This window comes from Dromiciops gliroides, chromosome 2 (genome assembly GCF_019393635.1).
Source record: "Dromiciops gliroides isolate mDroGli1 chromosome 2, mDroGli1.pri, whole genome shotgun sequence".
NCBI classification, from domain to species: domain Eukaryota; kingdom Metazoa; phylum Chordata; class Mammalia; order Microbiotheria; family Microbiotheriidae; genus Dromiciops; species Dromiciops gliroides.
The window spans coordinates 392,503,015-392,524,805 of NC_057862.1; the positions used below are offsets into that span (position 1 = coordinate 392,503,015).

At 45.8% G+C, this 21,791-nt stretch overlaps 1 protein-coding gene across 4 annotated transcripts in view; it reads left to right on the forward strand.

The window, feature by feature from the left end:
* The window catches only part of FAM102A (family with sequence similarity 102 member A), a 45,973-nt gene that overhangs the window by 18,072 nt on the left and 6,110 nt on the right, over positions 1-21,791 (forward strand). For 2 of the 4 annotated variants that reach the window (XM_043987846.1, XM_043987848.1), the window contains exons 2-6: positions 12,701-12,821; positions 13,160-13,189; positions 16,384-16,500; positions 18,225-18,271; positions 18,788-18,861. In XM_043987846.1, coding sequence (XP_043843781.1) covers positions 12,701-12,821; positions 13,160-13,189; positions 16,384-16,500; positions 18,225-18,271; positions 18,788-18,861 — 389 coding nt within the window. Of the gene's footprint in view, positions 1-12,700; positions 12,822-13,159; positions 13,190-16,383; positions 16,501-18,224; positions 18,272-18,787; positions 18,952-21,791 lie in introns of all 4 variants that reach the window. The other 2 variants (XM_043987845.1, XM_043987847.1) reach the window with 1 other exon arrangement.

A 21,791-nucleotide genomic window follows, 5' to 3' on the forward strand; every position in this document is an offset into this window, starting at 1 on the left:
TAGAAATTGTAGATCTGCTCTGAGGCTGAAGGGGTTAGTGCTTTGGACATGGTAGCTCTCTCCCTCCTGTATGTTGCTTGTTTCCCTTGTTCCCCAGAATTTTTACCTTTCTTCCCTCCCTGTGGAGAAGCACCCCCCACCCCTCACCCATCATCTGTCTTCTGTTGGAGCTGGGCCTGCTTACTGGGGATAATCTGGTACTGTCTTTGAAAACTAGAGAGAGGAAAAGCTGTTGCTTTGTGGAGTTTTATCCTAAGGATGCCTGACATCTCTTAGTGCTCAGAAATCTCACTGGCTGTTTCCCATAGAGTCCCCAGCAGTATTGTAGGTTACAGGAAATCAAGGAAGGTCAAATCTCTCTCTCTTTTTTTTTTTTACTCTAATGTTTTTTAAAAATTTCTTTTAAAATTTAACATTCATTTTTTAAAATGTTGAGTTTTAATGGAGGGAAGGCTGAGGACCTGAGAATGGAAGGGATTTGTCTAGGATCACATGGTAAGTGAGCCGTGGAAGGAGGCCTTCTGTGGTGTGACTCTCAGCTGACTGATCTTGTCTCCTTCAGAGGATTAGCGTTTGGACCTCTGTTTTTCACTGATACAAAGAATTTCTGTATTCCAGTGACCAGTGCATGCTAGCGTGTGAGGGTTACGTGAGAGCCAGGATGTGTCAACGGCAAGACTTGAACCAAGGTCTTTGACGCTGAGGCCAGCTCTCTCTCCACTGCACACACCACTGGCTCTTCCTGTCTCTTCTGTGCAATTAGCGTGTGAGGGAGTTATCAAGAAGAAATGGGGGGCAGCTAGGTGGTGCAGTGGATAGAGCACTGGCCATGGAGTCAGGAGGACCTGAGTTCAAATCCGGCCTCAGACACTTAACACTTACTAGCTTAACCCCAATTGCCTAGAAGAAAAAAAAAAGAAGAAGAAGAAGAAATGGGAGAACTATGTGACTCTTGATCAGCACACAGAAGCGTCCTATCAATGGCCAGCATAAACAGGAGACCCCAGCCCAGAGAGGTCTTGGCTAGGACCTGAGGCTGGACGGTGATTGATTCAGTGTCCAAGAGATCTCAGTAGGTTGTCCCTTCTGTGGAGTGCATGTTTGGAAAGAGACTCAAAATGTGTTTTTCCATTTCTGTGGGGGAAGAAAAACACTCATCAGTATGATGATGGCCACCTGGTCTCCATGGGGAGACTTCAGGAAGAGCTTCTAGAGAAACAGGGCTTAGATTGCCTTGGGAGGGATTAGCATTACATCTGGGGAGCCACTGCATCTCTAAGAGATTATCTGACTTCAAGGCAAGCTGTAGAATCTCTTTTCCCAAATGTCTTTACTTTGTACAAGGAGAAAGGTACAGCTCTTTTCTTGAAACAGGGATGTGAGTCTGGGAGTTCCCAATTCCCAATTTTCATTCCCTTTCTGGAAAAAGAGAGGGAGGGGGCAGCTAGGTGGCACAGTGGATAGAGCACTGGCCCTGGATTCAGGAAGACCTGAGTTCAAATCTGGCTTCAGACACTTGACACTTACCAGCTCTGTGACCCTGGGCAAGTCACTTAACCCCAGTTGCCTCGCAAAAAAAAAAAGAAAGAAAGAAATAGGGAAAAAGAGAGGGAGGAGTAAATGAAGGGTATAAATAAGAATTCCTTTTCTCCAGCTTCTCCTTGGACTAACAAGTCTAGCAGTTGTTGGGGCTTCAGGATCTTGCCATATTCATTCTTTGCCCCCTGCCTCCACCCCTTTTGCTCCCTGGGTGGCCGGGTATTTGGCCAGTACTTCTTCCAGGTGCTGTGCCTGCCTGAGACTGGGGCACCACCTGGGAGTGACTCAGGAGGAAGCCTGCCTGGGCCTGTGGGTTGAGCCCCTCCTTCAGGAGCTGAGCTGTCTGCTTTCATGTCAGGCAAGGGGGCTCCTAAAACTTTTCTGGGGGTGAGGGGTGGGGCAGGAACAGCACTACATTCTTTATACCTCTGTGGCTACCTGGGAGTCTCCCGACTAACCTTTGGTCTTAGGAGACATTTTTGACAGTGTATAAGTAGTGGTTTGGAGGATTTTAAGGGGTCAGCTTCCTACATTACTCACCGCATACACTTTGGTCATTTAAGCAGTGTCAGGCAAAGTCTCTCCTTGTCCTGGTTGCAGTGATATGCTGGGGGTCCAGAATTGGCCTTTGTTGCTAGCTCCTTGTAAGTAGCTATCTAACCTGGCACATAGTAGAGGCTGTTGCTTGATTCCATAGGGTCATGTAGGCTCTTAAGATACTTTTCAGGCAGGAGTTTAAAAAAAATCTTTTCAAATGTTTTATTGAAGATCTTTTTTGTCACTTCCCGTGAGTTACCCCCATCATAGAACCCTCCCTTCCAACAAAATCAGTCTGTTCAGAAGCAAAACAAATTGGCACGTCTGAAAGTCTGTCTCATTCTGTGTTTTCTGGCCCACCACTTCTCTTCCAAGTGGAAGGGGGGCATGTTTCTCCATTGAAGTCACGATCATTGATCATAGTTCTGAACTTGAATGCCATTCCTTCCAGTGACATACTTCTCTGATGTATCACTAGCCTTACTCCTGTGAGAAAGATGAAGCACAGAAAGATGATGGGAGCACGAGGGGACTAATAGAGATGGAATCTCAAATCCACTGTCCGCCATGTCCCTGAAAGCCTGTGCAGTTAGGTTGACATTGCAAGAAGGGCTCTCTGGGAACACCAGGCAGCCAGGTTGGAAAAGGTAAACACCCCAAGTAGCCATAGCTAATACCTCTGCTCCTCTTTAGCAATAGTAGGCCGGCATTTCATTTTCTTACATTTCTATGGTCTGTGGAAAGGTAGAATCTCTTTCTCCTCTTCGGTTCATCTACCCTTGCGACAGCCCCCTCTAGCCTTGCTTTCTTGTTCTCTCGCTCTTTCTCATCCACCTAACAATTGGGCTGTTCAGACGTGAGCTAGAAACCAGGAGGGAATGTAGATTTTTCTCCCCTCCTTATCCCTAATATCCTTTCACTGAGACCCCAAGTCCTGACAGGTTTGACCTCAGTCTGTGATCTGTGATAACTCTACCTCCTGAATCTGGGGACGGATCCCCTAAATTCATGTCTCCCATTCCTGGAGCTAGTGTGTTTAGAAGTCAGCACCAGACATTCTGGAATCAAGATTCAGGCTGAAAGGTTCTTTGTTAAGTAAATTTAACTATATTGCCTGGTGGCTTTTTTTTTAATAGGTCCAGCAAATATTTATACAAATGCTAGGCTCTCAAGGGAAAAGTACTCCTATTTTTATTAATAAATCAGTGCTCTTTTCCAGCTTGTTAGAATCTGTAGCTTTCCATGAGTTAGGTATATTGATTTACTTTGGAATTTAAATGGATCTGGGCCCTGAATATCCAGAAGGGGTAGATCTTTACAAAGCCACCAGTTTCTCTTGGATCCTAGAAGTCTTAGCTCTGTCTGCAGAGCCAGAAGAATGAGTCACTGGCCCTGGTGTGAATGACATTTACGGGTACCATCATCTAAGGGTTGTCAAGTCAATCTTCATTTTTGGGAGGGCAGAGGAGCTGGTATTGCCTGTTACTCCCAAAGCAAGTTGTTGATGTAGACCCCATTTACACTCAACAGAGTGTCCATCATGGCAGGTATTGTAGGAAAGTGTTGATTTCCTTTCCCATGTAGGTATGGCTGCCCAGGGTCAGAGGCCTGGATCAGATATTCTACCCTTCCAGCTGTGATTCTCTCTAGATGAAATCACCTTACAAATGTGGGTTATTATCTTTCTCATCAAATTTAACATCACCTTTTTTTTGTTTGCAACTCTAATGCCCAACTATGGCTAACACCGCCCCCCCCCCCTTCCCCCAGACTCTACCTCTACCTCTAGTGAGAGGTTTTATAGGCTTCTCCAGGGCATGATTTGAGGATTGAAGAAAGCATTTATGTCTGGAATGGTAAGAAGTGCTTGTGTCTGGCAGCCCAGAAGAAGAAGTTCCCTCTCTGGAAGCATTATCTGTTGGAATCTCTGAATGCCACGCTTATCAGAGAACATAGTGACTTCCAGAGACTATTCACTGAACATTTTCCAATTGACATAATTTATGTTTTGGAGGATTGTCTGTGGGGCAGGGAACTGATAATGTCAGGTTCAGAGCACCACCCTACATTCCCGTCCCCTTCCTGACAATGCATAGCCAGGAGGAAGCAGATGTGGACTGTGGCTGCAGTGTTAACGCTTCAGCCCAGTGCTTTCTCAGCTCAAGCTTTAGTGAGCCCCTTGCTTAGGACCCCTATGGTAGCAGATGTTCTAGATTTAAATTGTTTCCTTATTAGACATTTGCATCTCTGGGCTGATCTGGCTTTCATCAGTCAGAAGCTCCTATTGCATCATCATTGCTGTGCTGAATTTGCCAGGGAGTTAACCAGCCAGCCCCTGTTCTTGGGAGAATTGAATTGGGGTTGTTGTTGTTATTTTGAGTATATGTTTGTGTGCATGTGTGCCCAAGAGCGCAGGCACACATGAGCTTATCAGAGGCTACAGAATAGAAGTTCCTTTTTTTTTTAATTTTTTTTTTTTCTAATTTAGTGAAGCAATTGGGGTTAAGTGACTTGCCTAGAGTCACACAGCTAGTGTTAAGTGTCTGAGGCCGGATTTGAACTCAGGTACTCCTGACTCCAGGGCCGGTGCTCTATCCACCGCGCCACCTAGCCACCCCAGAATAGAAGTTCTAATCCAGGCCCTTGATTGGATGAAAGGTTTTCCCAGACCCTTATTGACTGCGGTATTTTTTCAGCTCTTTGGTCCAGGGGAACTGAGGAGTGGCAGTTCAGTGGGGATAAAAAAATTGGAATCAGAGGACCCAGGTTCTGTTCCTTACTCCTTGTATAAACTTGGGCATCAAGTTGCATGGGCCTCAGTTTCCCCATCTGTAGGATGAGGGTGTGGGTGAGGGAAGGGAGGCTCGAGCACTGCTGAGATTCCTTCCAGCTTGAACATTTTCTAATCTGAGGCCTGAGGTTATTTTTATGCCATGCACAGGTGAAGAGTTTGAGAGTAAAATATGGTTGTTCTTTGCTCCTGACCCAGTGAACTTCACTCCCTAAATTCTTTATAAGATACAGGGGTAAAGGCAAGACCTTCCCATCAAAGACATTGGAGACTTTGTTACATTGAATTAACCCATTTGAAGCAAACCCCCTGTTAGCCGAAGTTGGCCAGCCCAGTGCAATTTAAACTGTGAGATTCTGTAATTAGAAAAAATGACTTTTCCCCTCCCTCCTGCGTGCCTGCTTCCAGCTTCCGTGGCTGGGTATATAACCAGTGGCTTTCTTTCAACCTGGTGGAAACCAGCTTGAAAAGGTGTGGGACTGAGAGAACAAAAAGCCACAAGCTTACACTTTGAAATGGAGCCCTTGTTGGTCATTTTTGGGGTGACTGATTATCTTTGGGGGTGCCCAAATTGAGGTCTTACCCTGCCCCCTTAAGATGGGGACCTGGAAGACACATGTTCACAATTTTACCCTCGGACACTTAGGCACCTTGACTTGAGCTTGCTCATCTATAAAAGGAGGATAATAATTGCAGTTGAGGGGATCAAATGAGATAACGTACGTAAAGTGCTTTGCCACCCCTAAGATGTCACATAAGTGCTGGCTCTTATTTTTCTGCACGCTCACCGGTTGGGCGAGAGAGAGTGCTTCAGGGTGTCTCCTTGTCACCCAAAGGCTTGTTCTCCTTTTCTACTGTCATAGGACCCAGAAAGGTATGCTCAGGAGCAGCCAGGTGCTGAGTGGCAGACGGTGTGGCTTCTGAATTCTCCAACTGTGGGGGTGTCGGGTCGGGGACAGCCACTCTTAAGGAAGGAATCCTGGCCTTTAAGAACAAGATTCCCTTCTCCCTTCTTCCACTAGGGTGAACCTATCAGAATGTGAACATGTGGCAGTAAAGATGGGTTTTCCTAAACGTTTTCAAAGTGTTTATGGGAAGGTTTGTTGGACAGGAGTCTCTCCAGCTTGGTGTAACTCTGTCTATTTCAGTAAGACCCAGAAATAGAGCTGGGTTTTGTCCCTGCCTCTCTGGTTTGGGTCAGGCCCATTGTGGCAAGAGGCCTGTGATTATTGAGGTGGGCTTGGGGGGGTGGTCCCCTGTGTGACTCTTGACCTCAGGCATCCTCGGCCTTACAGTCCTCACCTCCCTGGGGTTTGATCTGTCTAATTGTATATCCAGAGAATCTCAGAGTTGAAAATGAAACTCTTCTGAAGTCACTTGAAATACTGTCTATAATTACCTGCCCCGAGACAGCAGACAGGACATTTAGGCACCCAAAATATCAGGCTCTTGGGATAGCTAAAACAACCTCTCCCAAGCTCATAGAAGATCCCTTTCTTTCCTGTGTTATTTCTTTTTTTTTTTTAAAGATATTCTTATTACTTTTTAAAAAATTTTTTAGTATTTTATTTTTTTCCTGTTACATGTAAAGATAGTTCTCAACTTTTGTTTATACAAGCTTTCCAATTTCAGATTTTTCTCCCTCCTTCCCCTTCCTACCCCCTCCCCTATAGGTTATATATGTGTGTGTGTGTGTGTGTGTGTGTGTGTGTGTGTGTGTGTGTGTGTGTGTATAATTCTTATTACTTTTAGCATGTTAAAAACAATGACACAAAAAAGTATACAGTTAAAAACTGTTATAGGTGACATAAAATATTTCATATATATAAAATCTACAATATTTACCATTGTTGAGATACACACACACACACACACACACACACACACACACACACACACAAAATGTTGGGGGAGGCAACATAGGTGCTACTAGCATAAAGTAAATTGTCCTCTGTTTTATTTCTATTCTTCCATGCCCCATATACAGAAGAGACTTCTAGAGTATTAAGAGAAAAGATATTTAAAATTTAGGATGTCAGAATTTTTCTTTTTTTGTGTGTGTGTGGGGACAGGGCAATGGGGGTTAAGTGACTTGCCCAGAGTCACACAGCTAGTGTCAGGTCCTCCTGAATCCAAGACCGGTGCTTTATCCACTGCACCACCTAGCTGCCCCCTCAGAATTTTTTAAAAAATTAAATTACCTTCCCAAAAGATAGTTCCTAGCTCAGCTATCATATCAGTTGAATGAAAGGGAAATATCTGACATTTGGCTGAGGAGTTGCTTGCACCCCCCACAAGTTCTGCAAAGGAGCAGTCATTTGTCATTGTGCTGAGTTTCACAGACCCACTTTCAAAACTGGTGTCCTCCATATTGGCTGCCATTTCACTAAATAACCAACTCTCTTCAGTTCTTAGGATGACAGATCTAGAGTTGGCCATCATGTCCAACCCTTTCATTTTCTAGATAAGGAAACTGAGGCCCAGAGGGGCTGACTTGCCCAAAGTCATACAGGTTGTGTTGGGGAGGTAGGATTTGAATCTGGGTCCTCTGGCTCCAGAATCAGAGCTTTCCCCACTGTACCAACCTACTTTCTGGTTCCCTTTCACTTTTTTTTTTTTGCAGGGCAATGACTTGCCCAGGGTCACACAGCTAGTAAGTGTCAGGTGTCTTGAGGTCGGATTTGAACTCAGGTCCTCCTGAATCCAGGGCCAGTGTTTTACCACTGCAACATCTAGCTGCCCCCTCCCTTTCACTCTTAAAGTAATGCCTCTGATTTATTAATTATATACTTGAATGTAATATTCTACTTTCCTACATCCCTTAATCCTTTCATAGCACATTCTTTTTTAAAGTCTTATTTTATTGATACCTTGGTTTTTATATAGCCTTTGTTTCCTAATATGTCTTTCCCTTCTTCCTCAAGAAGGGAACCAAGAACCATTCCTTGTAACAAAGAATAAAAAAAGAGCATATTCAGTATTCCACACCCATAGCCCCCCACCTTGGCAAAGAAAGGAGGGGACCTTTTGTGATGGGAATCTTCCGGTTTAGGGAGGTCTCTTATCTCCCAGGATCACTGAGGCTATAGAGAGTTTTTCCTTGCCTCTTATTAACCTCATCACCAACCTTCCATTACTTTTCTCCACCCCAGTATTAATATCAACAGTGACAGCTCTTTTTTGTCTACCTTGCACCCCTGAGCGGCTGACAAATTACTCATTACTTCTCATCACATCTTGTGATGGGAGTGCCCACACTTCCTCTCTCATTTTTATAGGTGGAGAAACTGAGGCTGAGGCCTTCATAGCAAGTCAGAAATAGACCCGCTTTCATTACTCAAGAACCCAGGCTGTTCAGTCCAACAAATATTTACTGAACAAACATTTACTGGGTGAGCCGACTGAACTTGTACTGGTCAGGTCCACCCAGGATTATAGCTCAAGTCCTCCTGAGCACAGTTGGTAATTGTGCCCATGCCACAGACTGTGTGGCCTAGCTCCATGACCTTTTGGAAAAATAAAGATGGGCAGGCTATCTCCTTCCCAGGGGAGTGGTGATAAATGAGTGTTTATCAACTTGGTGGAAATGGGAAGGAAGTTACAGTGCTAAGCCAACAAACAACCTGCTTGTTCCATAGTGGGCAAAATCTGTACAATGATTTGGGTTCATTTTCCCAGGAAAGAAAGAGACTGTTACCTAAGCCTGGGGGACCCTCAGATGTCTTGAATCAATGTGCTTTAATCGGATCAGCCTTGGCAGGAGAGATTTGAATCATGTATAGGCCACCGCCTTACCTGCATTCAACCCAAAGCTAGTCCTTTACAAAGAAGGAGGAAAAAAAATCCCACAATTCTGTTAAGTGTTTTGTTCCAAGTGACTAATCTCTTTTGGGTGTTCCAGCATGTCTAACCTAGGATCCATTTAAGTCTTTTGGAGTCTGTCATCTGACTCTCCAGTGGGGAGGGCCAGGTTGGTAGGCTGAGGAAGAGGGGAGGAGGAGGTCGCACAGCTCAGTTGTGAATAGTCTCGGATTCCAATCTCAACACAGAGAAAATCCATCTGCAGCCTCCAAACAGTGTCGGCTTTCCAGCTTCTTATGAAGGGCTGAGCTGCAGGTTTCCATTGGTTGTTCTTAGCCATTGCTTTCAATGGTCCAGTTTCTGCCCCTCCTCTTCATTGCAGGGAGACCATCCTTGTATCTTCTGTAGCCTTTCTCCCCAGCCTCCATGCAGTCCTTGATTCACCTAAATGTCCTCAAGTTCTGAAAAATGTGTCATGTGAGTAAGGGAGTGTGAAGGGGAAGGACTGGAAAAAATTCAAGAGAGACCAGAAAGAACAGGTTCTTGGCTGCAGGTTGGATAGACATTGATAAGAAAGTTCAAAATACTGTGATAAGAAAAGAAAAAGTCATTGTATGTGTTGCTAAGACAAAGTTTAGTTGTCCAGTTGTGTGTGACTCTTGATGACCCCATTTGGGGTTTTCTTGGCAAAGATACTGAGTTATTTGCCATTTCCTTCTCCAGCTCATTTTACAGATAAGGAAATTGAGGCAAACTGGCTTAAGTGACTTGCCTAAGGTCATACAGCTAGTAAGTGTCTGAGGCCTGGTTTGAATGAAGGTCTTCCTGACTCTAGGCCCAGCACTCTATCCACTGTGCCACCTAGTTGCCCTAAGACAAAGTAGTCTAGTGGAAAGGGCACTGAAATTGGAACAAGGGGGTCTGGTTTTGTATCTATCATCAGCTAACTTACCTAGGTGACCATGGGGACTATGATCCTGATGAAAAGCCCAGCTTTAAAACACTGGGCTTGGAGTCAGGAAGACCTGAGGTCCAGTGCTGGCCTAGACACTTAGCAGCTGGGTGATCCTGTCTTAGGCCTCATTTTCCTCGTTGGTAAAATCACTATATTACCTTGAGATTTCTTCCATGTCAAGACCCTGTGATGATGCAGTGACACCCAAATAAAGGCTGTTCTCCTTCCCCTCTAGCATTCTGCCCACCCCACTGCCTTCTTGGAGTAGCTATAGATCAACCATCCACTATATTGAGGGCCCTGCCCTTGCTGAGGAATTCAAGTACGAAGCTCAGCTTCCTGTGGAAGTTAATAGCTGACTTAGTTTATCAGGCAGGTCATTTTCCAGGGAACAAAAAATGGATATGTGATAGTGAAACTCTGGGAAATCCTGACTGAGCAAAGACAAAGTAAGGGAGGGGTGAGCATGTAATTCACTGAGGGTGGAGTTAATCAGGGAAAACTTCTTAAAGGAAGTGGTGATTATGGACTGACCAAGAATTGTGACTAGGAGTGTTTAAATTCCATTTTAGACATGTCTCAGCTGAACTAGTCAATTAGCCTCGAAGCCTCAGTTTTCTCATCTGTAAAAATAAGAGAATTGGCCTTAGTTGCCTTTTCGGTCTCTTCCAGCCCTAAGTCTATGATTCCTTGAGATAAGCCTCCTTTGTACAGAATGGTTGAAAAAGACAGGCCCCACTTAGTCAGCAGGTCTTTATTAAGCATTTACTATAGGCCAGGCACTGTGTTTAGTGCTGGGATCATAAAGAAAGGCAAAAACACGGTCCCTGTCCAGTGAGGGAGACAACAGGCGGATGATCACACACACAAAAGGTCAATGCCCTGTAGTAGGTGGGAGATCATCTCAGAAGGAAAACACTAGAAATGGGGGGGGGGGGGAAGGGCCTGGTGTTTCCATGACTCATCAATAGATGAGAAGTTTTGAGTCACTCCCCAACTGCATCATCATCTGGGTCTATGCATGCCAATTTCCTAGAGAAGTAGAGGCACGGAGAGGGCCAGGGTCCTCGTCAGTGGTGGAATGGGAATTCACATCTGGTTCTTCGGGGTGCCTCTGACCCAGGAGCAGGATTAGGCCTTTGTTCATACTGGTCCCAACGTGCTCTAGCTGTGAAATTAATTGTGACGCCCTGAAGTTCTCCTGAGAGCCCAGAAGTGCTTGCACAACGGCCATATTTTCTACAATACTAACATAAATGGGAAAGAAAGATGAGTGGGAATGGAGGGCGTTTGACAAATATCCCCAGCTTAAAAAAGGGGGCCCAAGAGAGAATCCTCTAATGAATGTGTAAAGCTTAGGGGCTAGCTATATTGCCTGCTGGCTGCGGACCAGTTCTTCCCGGATGGTTGTTTTCTAAGGTGGCATTCCACAGAAGGGAGGGCAGAGGGTCCTTTCATCCTTACCATTATTTAAGCTGCTATGACAGTTGAAAAAAGGCTTGGTTTCTGAGTGTCGTTACTCTTCACTGGGTTCCATGGGATCCCCAGATGTTCCCTAAGGATCATCAGCTTCCCATCCCTGGGGATTTTCAGGGCATCTCCTAACCTGAAAACAGGCTGCTGGGAAAAAGCTCATTTGGTTATCTCCAAGGTCATCCTACCTGGGAGGAGGCCTTATCTTCTCTCCTCCCTGTGACCTGGCTGGTAACCTGGACTCCCTGTCCCGGTCACAGTGGGTGTGGAGACGTTCGTTTTCTCAGCTGCCCCAGCTCCTCTCCACCCTACCTTCTCTTCCCTTTCCTGTTGTGTTAGATGATCTAGAGATAGTTGTCCTCTAGCTGATCTTCCTGTTTGGATTCATGGGGCTTCAGGCATCCCTCCCTGCATATTCTTTTTTTTTTTAATTTCTTTTTGTTTTTTTTTTGCAGGCAATGGGGGTTAAGTGACTTGCCCAGGGTCACACAGCTAGTAAGTGTCAAGTGTCTAAGGCCGGATTTGAACTCAGGTACTCCTGAATCCAGGGCCGGTGCTTTAACCACTGCGCCATCTAGCTGCCCCCCTCCCTGCATACTCTTATCAGTCAGCTCCACTAAAAGGATAGGTTTGGTAATGTGAGCAGCTTCTCCCAGTAAGTACATATGAGCCTGGCACGCTTGCTTCTGCCCATACTGGGATCCAGCACCCTCCTTCTCTCACACAGGCAGATATATGGCTCAGCGCACGCCCTGCTCAATACTTCCAGGCCCAAGTACACGCGAGGCCCTTCACAGTGGGTATACTTGTTCTCATGTAACCCAGTCCACCCACAGAGCCTTCTCTCTGCATCTAGCCCACCCCCAGATCCCACTGCACGCTGCTGGGAGAATGTTCCATCAGCCTCCCCTGCCTTCTCCCCACACACCCTCCGCCCTACTCCCACGTCCTCTCTGAGTTTCCAACAGTCAGGAAATAAACTCCCTGACAGCTAAAATGGAGCTGATTTTCTCTGCTTTTGGCTTCCTAAGCATTCACCCCACCCTGCTGAAGAGTTCCCATGGACAAATGAGACTATGGGGACCATGGGGCTGAAAACTCCAACGGGTCTTGGAGTCGGGCAGACGTGAGGTCTGGTGCCTCCTCAAACACTTATTGACCGAGTGACCCTGGGCAAAGTTTCTTTATCTCTCCTGGTTGTAGCTTCCTCATCTGTAAAATGGGAATAATGATAGCACCTATCTCTGTCGCTTGTTGTGAGAATCAAATGAGATTATATATGTGGGAAGCACTTAGTACTTTAAGTTTGTCAGGGATTACCAGTATTCCCTTGGGTTGATCTGCTTTGTTCTGAAAGAAACACATTAGGGCAGCTAGGTGGTACATAGGATAAAGCAATGGCCCTGGATTCAGGAGGACCTGAGTTCAAATCCGACCTCAGACACTTGACACTTACTAGCTGTGTGACCCTGGGCAAGTCACTTAACCCCAACTGCCTCACTTAAAAAAAAAAAAAAGGAAACAAGTTGTACCTTTACTGCCCTCCCCCCCCACCTCCTCCCCCATCCTCTAGGCCTAATTTTGTCCATGTTCTTCACCCTCAGGGAGGAAGTGCAAGAGAACTGTGTCCGATGGAAGAAAAAGTTTACTTTTGTGTGTAAGATGAGTGCCAATCCAGCCACCGGCCTTCTGGATCCCTGCATCTGCAGAGTGTCTGTCCGAAAGGTGAGCTGCTTTTTGTGGGAGGCAGGGATAGTGCCTGTGACGAGGAGGTGTGAGGGCTCAGGTGCTGGTTAAGTTTAAATGAGACCCATTGAAGTCAAAGTTCGTAGGTTCTGGCTGAAGTTGTGCCCTCTGATTCACTGTGATTTTGGACCCTGGTTTTCCTAGATTGTCTGTGGAAGCCTAGTTCAGGCTTTCCTTTTTTGATCTCAAAGATGTTTCTGAGGGCAATCCAGTTGGGGGTGGTATGTTCCCAGGTGGGGGCCTGGGAGATAGCTGAGTGACAGGTTCTTTCAGTTGCCTTAGGAACCCCGCTAACATGTCCTCTCCTCTTTTTGTAGGAGCTGAAAGGTGGGAAGGCCTACTCCAAGGTAAGCAGTTTATAAAACAGTCCCCTAGGGCATGGTTTCCCTGGGAAGGAAATTCTAGAGGGAAAGAAAAAGAAATCCCCCTAAATATCCCAGATTAACTGCTTTTTCAAAGCCCTTTGCTTCCTTCCCCGCCCTCTTCTGGAGTTCCATTAGAAGGTTCTGGATTTCTCTGCTTTTCTCTACTTTTCAATTTGTTGTCCTTACTCAATAGTTTTCAGTCATATCTGATTCTCTGTGAGCCCATTTGGGGTTTTCTTGTCAAAGATACTGGAGTGGTTTGCTGTTTTCTTCTCCAGCTCATTTTTACGGATGAGGAAACTGAAACAAACAGGGGTTAAGTAACTTTCCCAGGGTCACACAACTTAGTAAATGGCTGAGGGGCAGCTAGGTGGTGCAGTGGATGAAACACAGGCCCTGGATTCAGGAGGACCTGAGTTCAAATCCTACCTCAGACACTTGACACTAGCTGTGTGACCTTGGGCAAGTCACTTAACTCTCACCGTCCCGCCAAAAAAAAAAAGAAAGAAAGAAAGTAAATGACTGAGGCTGGATTTGAACCCAGGAAAATGAGTTTTCTTGACTCCAGGTGTGGCACTCTATCCACAGTGCCACCTAACTTCCCCTCCTATTTAATAGCCCATTTTATTAGAGCTCTTCCTTATGTGTAAGAACTTAAATTCCTCTTCTTGTACTCAAAGCCTGCCATCTATTCTCAGTAGAGATGGAGGGTCTCTCTCCTGACTAGTGGGGGCATCCTTTTCTCTCACTCCTTGTTGAGGAGAGAGAAAGAGGCCAAGGTTCTTTCATCTATCTCTCTCTTTTTTTTTTTTTGGGTGAGGCAATTGGGGTTAAGTGACTTGCTCAGGGTCACACAGCTAGTAAGTGTCAAGTGTCTGAGGCCCGATTTGAACTCAGGTCCTCCTGAATCCACGGCCATTGCTTTATCCACTGTGCCACCTAGTTGCCCCTTCTCACTCCTTGTTAACAGACTAAACCTAGGTATCACTTTTTGGCAGTGCCAGGTAGGACCAGCTCTGTTCATCTCCATCATTCCTGTCCCAGTTTGAGTCAGAGAAATGGCTTTGCTGGTCTGTATTATGCCCTGGTGGACTTGGCTGGGTTAGACTTGGCTTTGGCTTTGACCTTCTCATCCCTACTCAGGAGTTGGGACGGTGTTGCCAAGGGTGCATCCTTCAGCTGGGCAGGCTGCCCATTCTGCTGATTCCCAGCTGGAGGTCAGGAAGGAGAGTGGGGCTGGGATCAGCTCTCTGCCCTCTCTCTGATGTCACTGGGAGTGGTGGTCTCTGGAACCCGGCTTTCAAAATGGACACTTTCCCTCCTGAGACCTCTGTAAGCTGGATGACAAGAGTAGTTCCTACCTGGTAAAGAAAGCCCTAGTCAGCTTGAGAGTTCAAGACTAAATAAATTGTATCCTTCTCCTTCCACCATCCAGTGCCTCCGGGCAGGCTTCTCCTTTGGGAAGCAGCTCTTTGAGCAAAACATTGGTCCCTGGAGCCCTAGAGAGAACAGTGCTTGATCAGAACAAGGGGGGCAGGGAGAATACAGGGGCTGCAGTGCTTTAGGTAGAGGGTCTGTACACACCAGCAGTAGTCAAGGTGAGCGCTACCTTGGATGTTCTGATAAACCTCTTTCCCCATGTGGTCCCTTTCACTGGAGCAAATTATACTCAGGAAGTGATGAAAAATGCTTCAAATACTGTATCTTATGCATGATAGAGGAACAATATTTTTTTTTTTGTCTTTAAGGTAATGGTACTGAGTTAACTCACTTAAATGTGACTAGCATCAAGAGAGCTTTTCAATTTGGAGACCCCACCCACTCTTCCTCTACCTAACTCAGAATGTGTGTGGGCTCTAAAAAAGGCTGTGTTCAATCCAATCCAAGGCACTACTTGACTAATTCCTCAGAATTCTCTTTCCATCTCTTGACTAAAATGGGAAACTGGGCATCAGCATAAAAGCCATTCTCTAACTTCCTCCCTAAGAGGGTATAGATTCAGCTTGAGTTGGTACCACCCTGCCTCATCACAGAGGGGCACTAATTCAGAACTAATTCATTTGGCTTCTTGGTAAAGGGAAATGATATTGTTTCGACTCAAGGGGGTTTTTCAGCTTGGGTTTTTCCCCGTGCTTCTACCTTCTTTCTATACCATCATCACTATCACTGCCACCCCCTTTCTGTTTTAACTCTTTTTCTTTACTCTCTAACTTGGTCTGGTTCATCTTGAGATGCCATCACCCAGTGACTGCTTCTAGGAGAAGGGGTTCTGCCTGCCTCTTCCTACTTTTGTTTCTTCAGACAGACAGGGTAGGCTGCTCTCCACAAGTTCCAAGAATGGCCTTAAAGAGCAGCATAGGACTCCGGATATTAGCACCTGATCTTGAACTGTCCCCTAGCCATATTCACGAATGAACTCTTAACTCTAATCAGTTATGAGGATAATCTATTGGAAACATTTAAACCTCCTTCCTTCCCTACCTGTTCAGACCAGTTTGCCCTTTTTATTCTCCGGTGGATACTTTTTTCCTAGCTGATCCTTATTTCTTGGGGATGGAAGGGGGATGTTGAGTTCTCAGGTGTGTCCAGCCCAGGAAACATTCCACCAAAAATCTCCTATTGGGACCTGCAGGCTTAAAGCTGATTCTTTTATTCCATGGGTCTCCCGCCCCCAGATTCAGTAGCTGCTTCTGCTACTACTGTTGGCTTCTGACAGACCCGAATTCTTGTTTCCAGGGAACAATGTGTCAGTTTCATCGACAACAATATCCTTTCATCTCTTGGCGTGAGGGCCAGGGTGCATGCTGGGAAGACTGAGGACAAAGAGGGCCTTATTATGTGGTGTGGATGTGTGATTCTTTTTTTTTTCACATCATTGACCTAGTGCCTTCCCTGTCCTTGGTTATGCAACAGCCCCAGGGCATTTTAACCCTTTCCTAGCTGGCTTGGAATTTGCATTTCTCCTTGTTCCTCCCAGCCTTCCAGATTAACCTAGCATCCAGGGCAGAGGTGCCCAGATATATCCTCCAAGTACACTGCTTCCTACTCACCACAGCTGAGTGTTAGTCTCTGCCCCTTTATTATCTCTTTCCAGGACACCTGCATTTTCCTTCATTGACTAACCATTTCCCTCCCCCCACCTGTCTCCCCTGCCCCCCTTCCTTCCTCCCTTTCAGCTAGGATTTGCCGACCTGAATCTGGCTGAGTTTGCTGGCTCTGGTTCCACTGTTCGATGTTGCTTGTTAGAAGGCTATGATACCAAGAATACACGGCAGGACAACTCGATCTTAAAGGTATCTCCAGTGACAGGAAGACCAGGTTCTTCCCTTTCTTTCCTCCACCTCCTCCTGCTCCCCCCCCCCCCCCCCAATTACCTCTTCCAGCTGCCGGTATGGCTGTAACAACGTCACCTACCACTGGAGCTGAAAGACTGAAAGAGAGCTTAGATTTGAAGCTAGAAGGGACCTTTGGAGATAAGCAAATTCATTTCCCTTACTTCATAGATGAGGAAACCGAGACCACAGAGGTTAAGCTAGACTTCCAAAGGACTCTTCCCATACCTTTTAACCCCCTTGGGTGGCAGCCTAGGAGTAAAACAAAGGAGAAATCCAGCTTTTCTGTTTCCCTGGCATAAATTGTGATTGCCCCCACTGCCCTTGCCCCCTGCCCGGAGTGATGGTTTTGAAGGTTGGCAGAGTCACCTAGTCTGTATCCACACACCCATCCCTCCCTGGCCCGGCCTTGTGCTGGCAGAGGTTTTTAAAGGAGGCAGGTTCCTCTGAACTCTGTTGTCTTGGCTGCCTCCCCCAGAGGAGCCCAGTCCCTCCTTGCCTAAGAAAACAATCTGGCCCCAACAACGTCCTCCTTGAGCAGATAAAATACGAGCGTCTTTGTCTCCCTGGAGAGTCTGGGGGATGTGTAGGAATAGGGAGCTCGCTGGCAGCCCTGGCTGCCGGAGTCAGACCACTGCCAGGCTCTCAGGAAAGGATGAAGGCCTCTTAGGGTCCTCTGTGCCTGGGCACAGAGATGAGTCAGGCTCTGCCGTCAGCATTTGGTTTCAGAAAACCCGATGTGGGGAGGGCGGTTTGGTCTTTGTTTCTGAACTGAGGAAATTAGTATTAAGAGGAAGGAAAAAGTAGATAGTAAAAGAACTCCAAAAATAGAGAACCAAACTTTCAGTATTCTGTGTACTTAGGAATATAGACAGATGCATTCCAAGGCTAGAGAAACTAAACAACCTGGTGAGCAGGACTGCCCCAGTGGAACATCTAGTGATGAGATGGGGGACGGCGGCTCCACAGTTCTAGAGCAAGATCTAGAGTGGGGCTTCATAACCTTTTTGTGGAATGGAACCCTTTGAGAGTCTAATGAGGCCTACTGATGATCCCTTCTCAGGGCATTGTTTTAAATGTACAAATTCTAAAGTATTTATGATTAAAAGGAAATCAACCATAATGAAATCATTATCAAAATATGTTTTAGAAACCAAGTTCACAGACACCAGGTTAAGAACTCCTGGTCTAGAGTTATGATCTGGGCTTGAAACTTCTAGGTCTTTGCCTTAGAGGAGGTTCAGATTGCTATTGATTAGTCATGATCGTGGTTAATAAACCTGTGAGGCCCGAGACATTTAAGAGAAAAGCATCGTGTAAACACAGAATTATAGATGTATGTGAATTAATATTTGAAGTGTTAGCTCCTTTAGGGAAACTAGGTGTCAGGAGTAAATAACAATCGCCTGCGTTTTCATATTAGTGCCTTTGCAGGGCATGGTGCATCCCCTCTGTGGGATAGATGTTCTCATTCCCATTTTACAGATGAACAAACTGAGGCCGAGAGACTCTCCCATGGTCACACAGCTAGTGATTGACTGAGCTGGGATTTGAACATCCAGCACTCTTACTCACTGCACCACCTCACTGCCTCAGGGAAATGAATTTATCCATAGTCAGTCACTCTTTCCATCTACCCTTCTTCCCTTGCTCTGATTCTGATGTCTTCGTTTTTCCCCTAACAGGTCACCATTGGGATGTCTTTGCTCTCTGGAGACCCCTGCTTTAAGACGTAAGTTTTTAACCCTTCTTTGGTGTCATGTCTTCTGTTCTGGGGGATAAAATATTGAAATGTGAAGGATGGAAGAGTCCATCAGTGGAAAAGGTGATGACTTGAGGATGGTCAGGCTGGAAAAAGAAGTGGGGGGGGGGCGGGGAATCTTGGAGGTGTGGATTAGAAGATGAATTACTTGAGAGCCTCAACTCTCTCTCCAGTGCTCAATACAGTGCTTGGCCCATAGTGAATGCTTAACAAATGCTTTTTCCTTCATTCATTTATTGTAGTCCTACCTGGAAGCATTAGAAAGTAGATGGGGGAGGTTATATCTTCTCTCAGTTTTGATCAGTCCCCATAGCTTAGGAAAATCCGGGGTTCTGCAGAGAAACTGGAAATTGAGTTTCCACTTAGCCTTTGGATGTTTTCTAGTTTCATGTTCCCTGGGGGTTCCCTTCAGACTAAGACTGATGGAGCCGTGTGTCAGCAGGAGTGACAGGGGGGCATTGATGCTCATCACCTCTTACCTTACAGGCCACCTTCCACAGCCAAGTCCATCATCATCCCCGGTCAGGACACGTCGCTGCAGCTGACCTGTAAGGGTGAGGGTACGTGCAGCAGTAGCAGTGTGGCCAGTGGGTCCGCTACCCTCACAGGGCCTCGGCAGGCCAAGGCGAGACCCACCATCCTTGGATCAGGTAGCAAGTCTGGCCTTTCTTCCTGAGCCTTTGCTCTGTGTCTTCTGGCACATGATTGACCCTCATTGGGTACTGGCTTTCCCAGGTGCCAGATGACGTAGTTGTCATGTGCTTCCTAGAGAACCCCTCCCTGTTCTCCAAAGGAAAGCGTATGACTTCTATTAAGTACTGGGTTGGATGATCACTATGCTAATTCAGTTCCACAAATAGTGAGTGGCTTCTCTGCTCAGGGCATGGTGTGAGGGGGAGATACAAAGATAGGCCAATACTCTGGGGTACCAAAGTAGTGTACAAGTGAGCCCCTGAAATTTCTCTTTACCTTCAGTGGCTTTTTACCTGCTTAACATTCAAACAGCTTCTTTGCCTGGCATTCAAAGCTTTCGACAGTCGGGTGCTACCTTGTTTTTCCAGTCTTATCTTATATTCTTCTTTTCTGTGTACAATATATTCTGTCCAAATTGTTTTTTTCTTTGGCTCCTGAATATGCCTCGTGCCTTCCTTCATACCATTTCCTGTTTCTGTAATGCCCTTCTCTTTCACCTGTTGAGTTCCATTCTCATTTTTACTTTAAAATATTATCTTTTATTTTTACATCACTTTCATTATGAACATATACCTTCCCCCACCCCTACCCAGTGTATCATCCCTTACAATGAAAACAAAGACAAAAAAACAGAAAAGGAAGAAAAGCAACTCAGCAAAATCAAAGTATCACTCAAGTCTGACGGTGTATTCACTGTCTCATACCCATAGTTGCTCTTCTCTGCAAAAAAGCCTACCCAACCTTTCCGGCCTAACTTTAAAATCCAAGAAACCTCTCCTGACCCCCAGAGGGTAATGATCTTGCCCCTCTTCTGCTCCACACAGCACTTGGTTTTGCAAATAGACTTAAGGCATAATATTGTACATCATAGTTGGAAGTGTCTCTGTTAGCCTGAGGCCTATAGCTAACTCCAGGAAACCAAGAGTTCTGAGTTTTGTATCTGCTCCAGCAATTAATAAACGTAGGGAATGAATAAATGACACACATTCCTTGTTAGAAAATCAAGGCACAGGCATATGTGAGACAGAGATATATGATAATGTTGAATAATGTGACAGTGACTAGAGAAAAAGACCCTAAAAATATAGGCACTTTCCAGCGGTTTGGGGAGTTAGTTGGCTTGGCCTGACCAGGTATATTCTGGGCCCTGTTAACCTCAGGGTTCCAAAGTTCTATAGCCCTTCCAGAGCTAATCCATTTCAGCAGTTTAAGGATATATAAAGTGGGGCAGCTAGGTGGCGCAGTGGATAGAGCACCAGCCCTGGATTCAGGAGGACCTGAGTTCAAATGCAGCCTCAGACACTTGACACTTACTAGCTGTGTGACCCTGGGCAAGTCACTTAACCCCAATTGCCTCACAAAAAAAAAAAAAAAGAATATATAAAGTGGGTGCTTATCTCCCCCTTTGTCCATTGACAAAGCTTTGCAAATGCTGCCTTTAAAAAATGGTGGATCACTCTGATTCCTGAGAGCACTGCTCACCCAGAGCTCCCTCCATTGGACCCATTGAGTTATTCCTGCACTTGCTGTTGGCCAGGCCCAGTTCAGTGTGGGAGCAAGTTCATAAGGAGCTGGCCCATCACTGGGAGTGTTGGCAGCTGCCATCTGTAATCTTAAATAGGAGGCAGTAGGGAGTACTAGATAGAGCATTGGCCTGGAGTTGAGAAGATGACCAGGGTTTGAATGCCACCTCCGAAGTACCAAGCTATGTGGGTACAGAGCTTCTTAACCTCAGTTTCCTTAGCTGTAAAACAAAGGAATAATAGCATCTTCCTTTGGGGCAGTTGTGAAGATGAAATGAGAAAATGTGTGAAGTGCTTTGAAACCCTCAGAGTGCTAGATGAATGTTGGTATTATATGTAAAAATGGTACATAAGAATGAGCTGGGGGGCAGCTAGGTGGTGCAGTGGATAAAGCACCAGCCCTGGATTCAGGAATACCCGAGTTCAAATCCCACCTCAGACACTTGACACTTACTACTAGCTGTGTGATCCTGGGCAAGTCACTTAACCCTCATTGCCCCACAAAAAAAAAAGAAAGAAAAAAGATGAGCTGTTCTTATTATTATAAAGTATGGGGGCAGCTAGGTGGTGCAGTGGATAAAGCACTGGCCCTGGATTCAAGAGTACCTGAGTTCAAATCTGGCCTCAGACACTTGACACTTACTAGCTGTGTGACCCTGGACAAGTCACTTAACCCCCATTGCCCCGCAAAAAAACAAAAAACAAACAAACAAAAAACCCACCAAAAAACAAAGTAGGCTGGGCAGGGATGCTGTTCTTTCAAACCTCCTATCTATTTCCTCCTTTCCAGACTAGATTTTCTTCCTTGGTTTGGCCAGACTTTTGCTCTGTTTTGTTCTTTCTCCCTTAAAATAAACCCTGACCTTTTCCCCATAGAAAATTCCTTCTGATAAGCTCTTACTGCCTCCTCCCCCAGCTCTCCCTGGGGGACCACATTTTCTGACCTCCAGAGGTAGAGTAGATTGGTGGACGGGGGAACCAGACCCTGGGGAGGGCAGGTCTTGGCTCTGCTCTCTCACTGGATGACCCTAGAGAAACAAACTCGGTGACCTTCAGTCTCCCTGTTTGTGCAGCGGAGAGGACTGGAGAGTCTTGACTTTAATATACTTCAGAATTCAGAGAAGCATTTTTTGTTCTGTCAGGAAAAGGGCTTTTTGGCTCTCTGAGTCCTTGTCACATTGGTCAGGATTCCCTATTGCCCAGAGAGCTTAGAAGCCTCAGGTTCCTGGTCCTGCTTGTACCTCTCGCAACGAGTGTGGACCCTTGAACGTGTG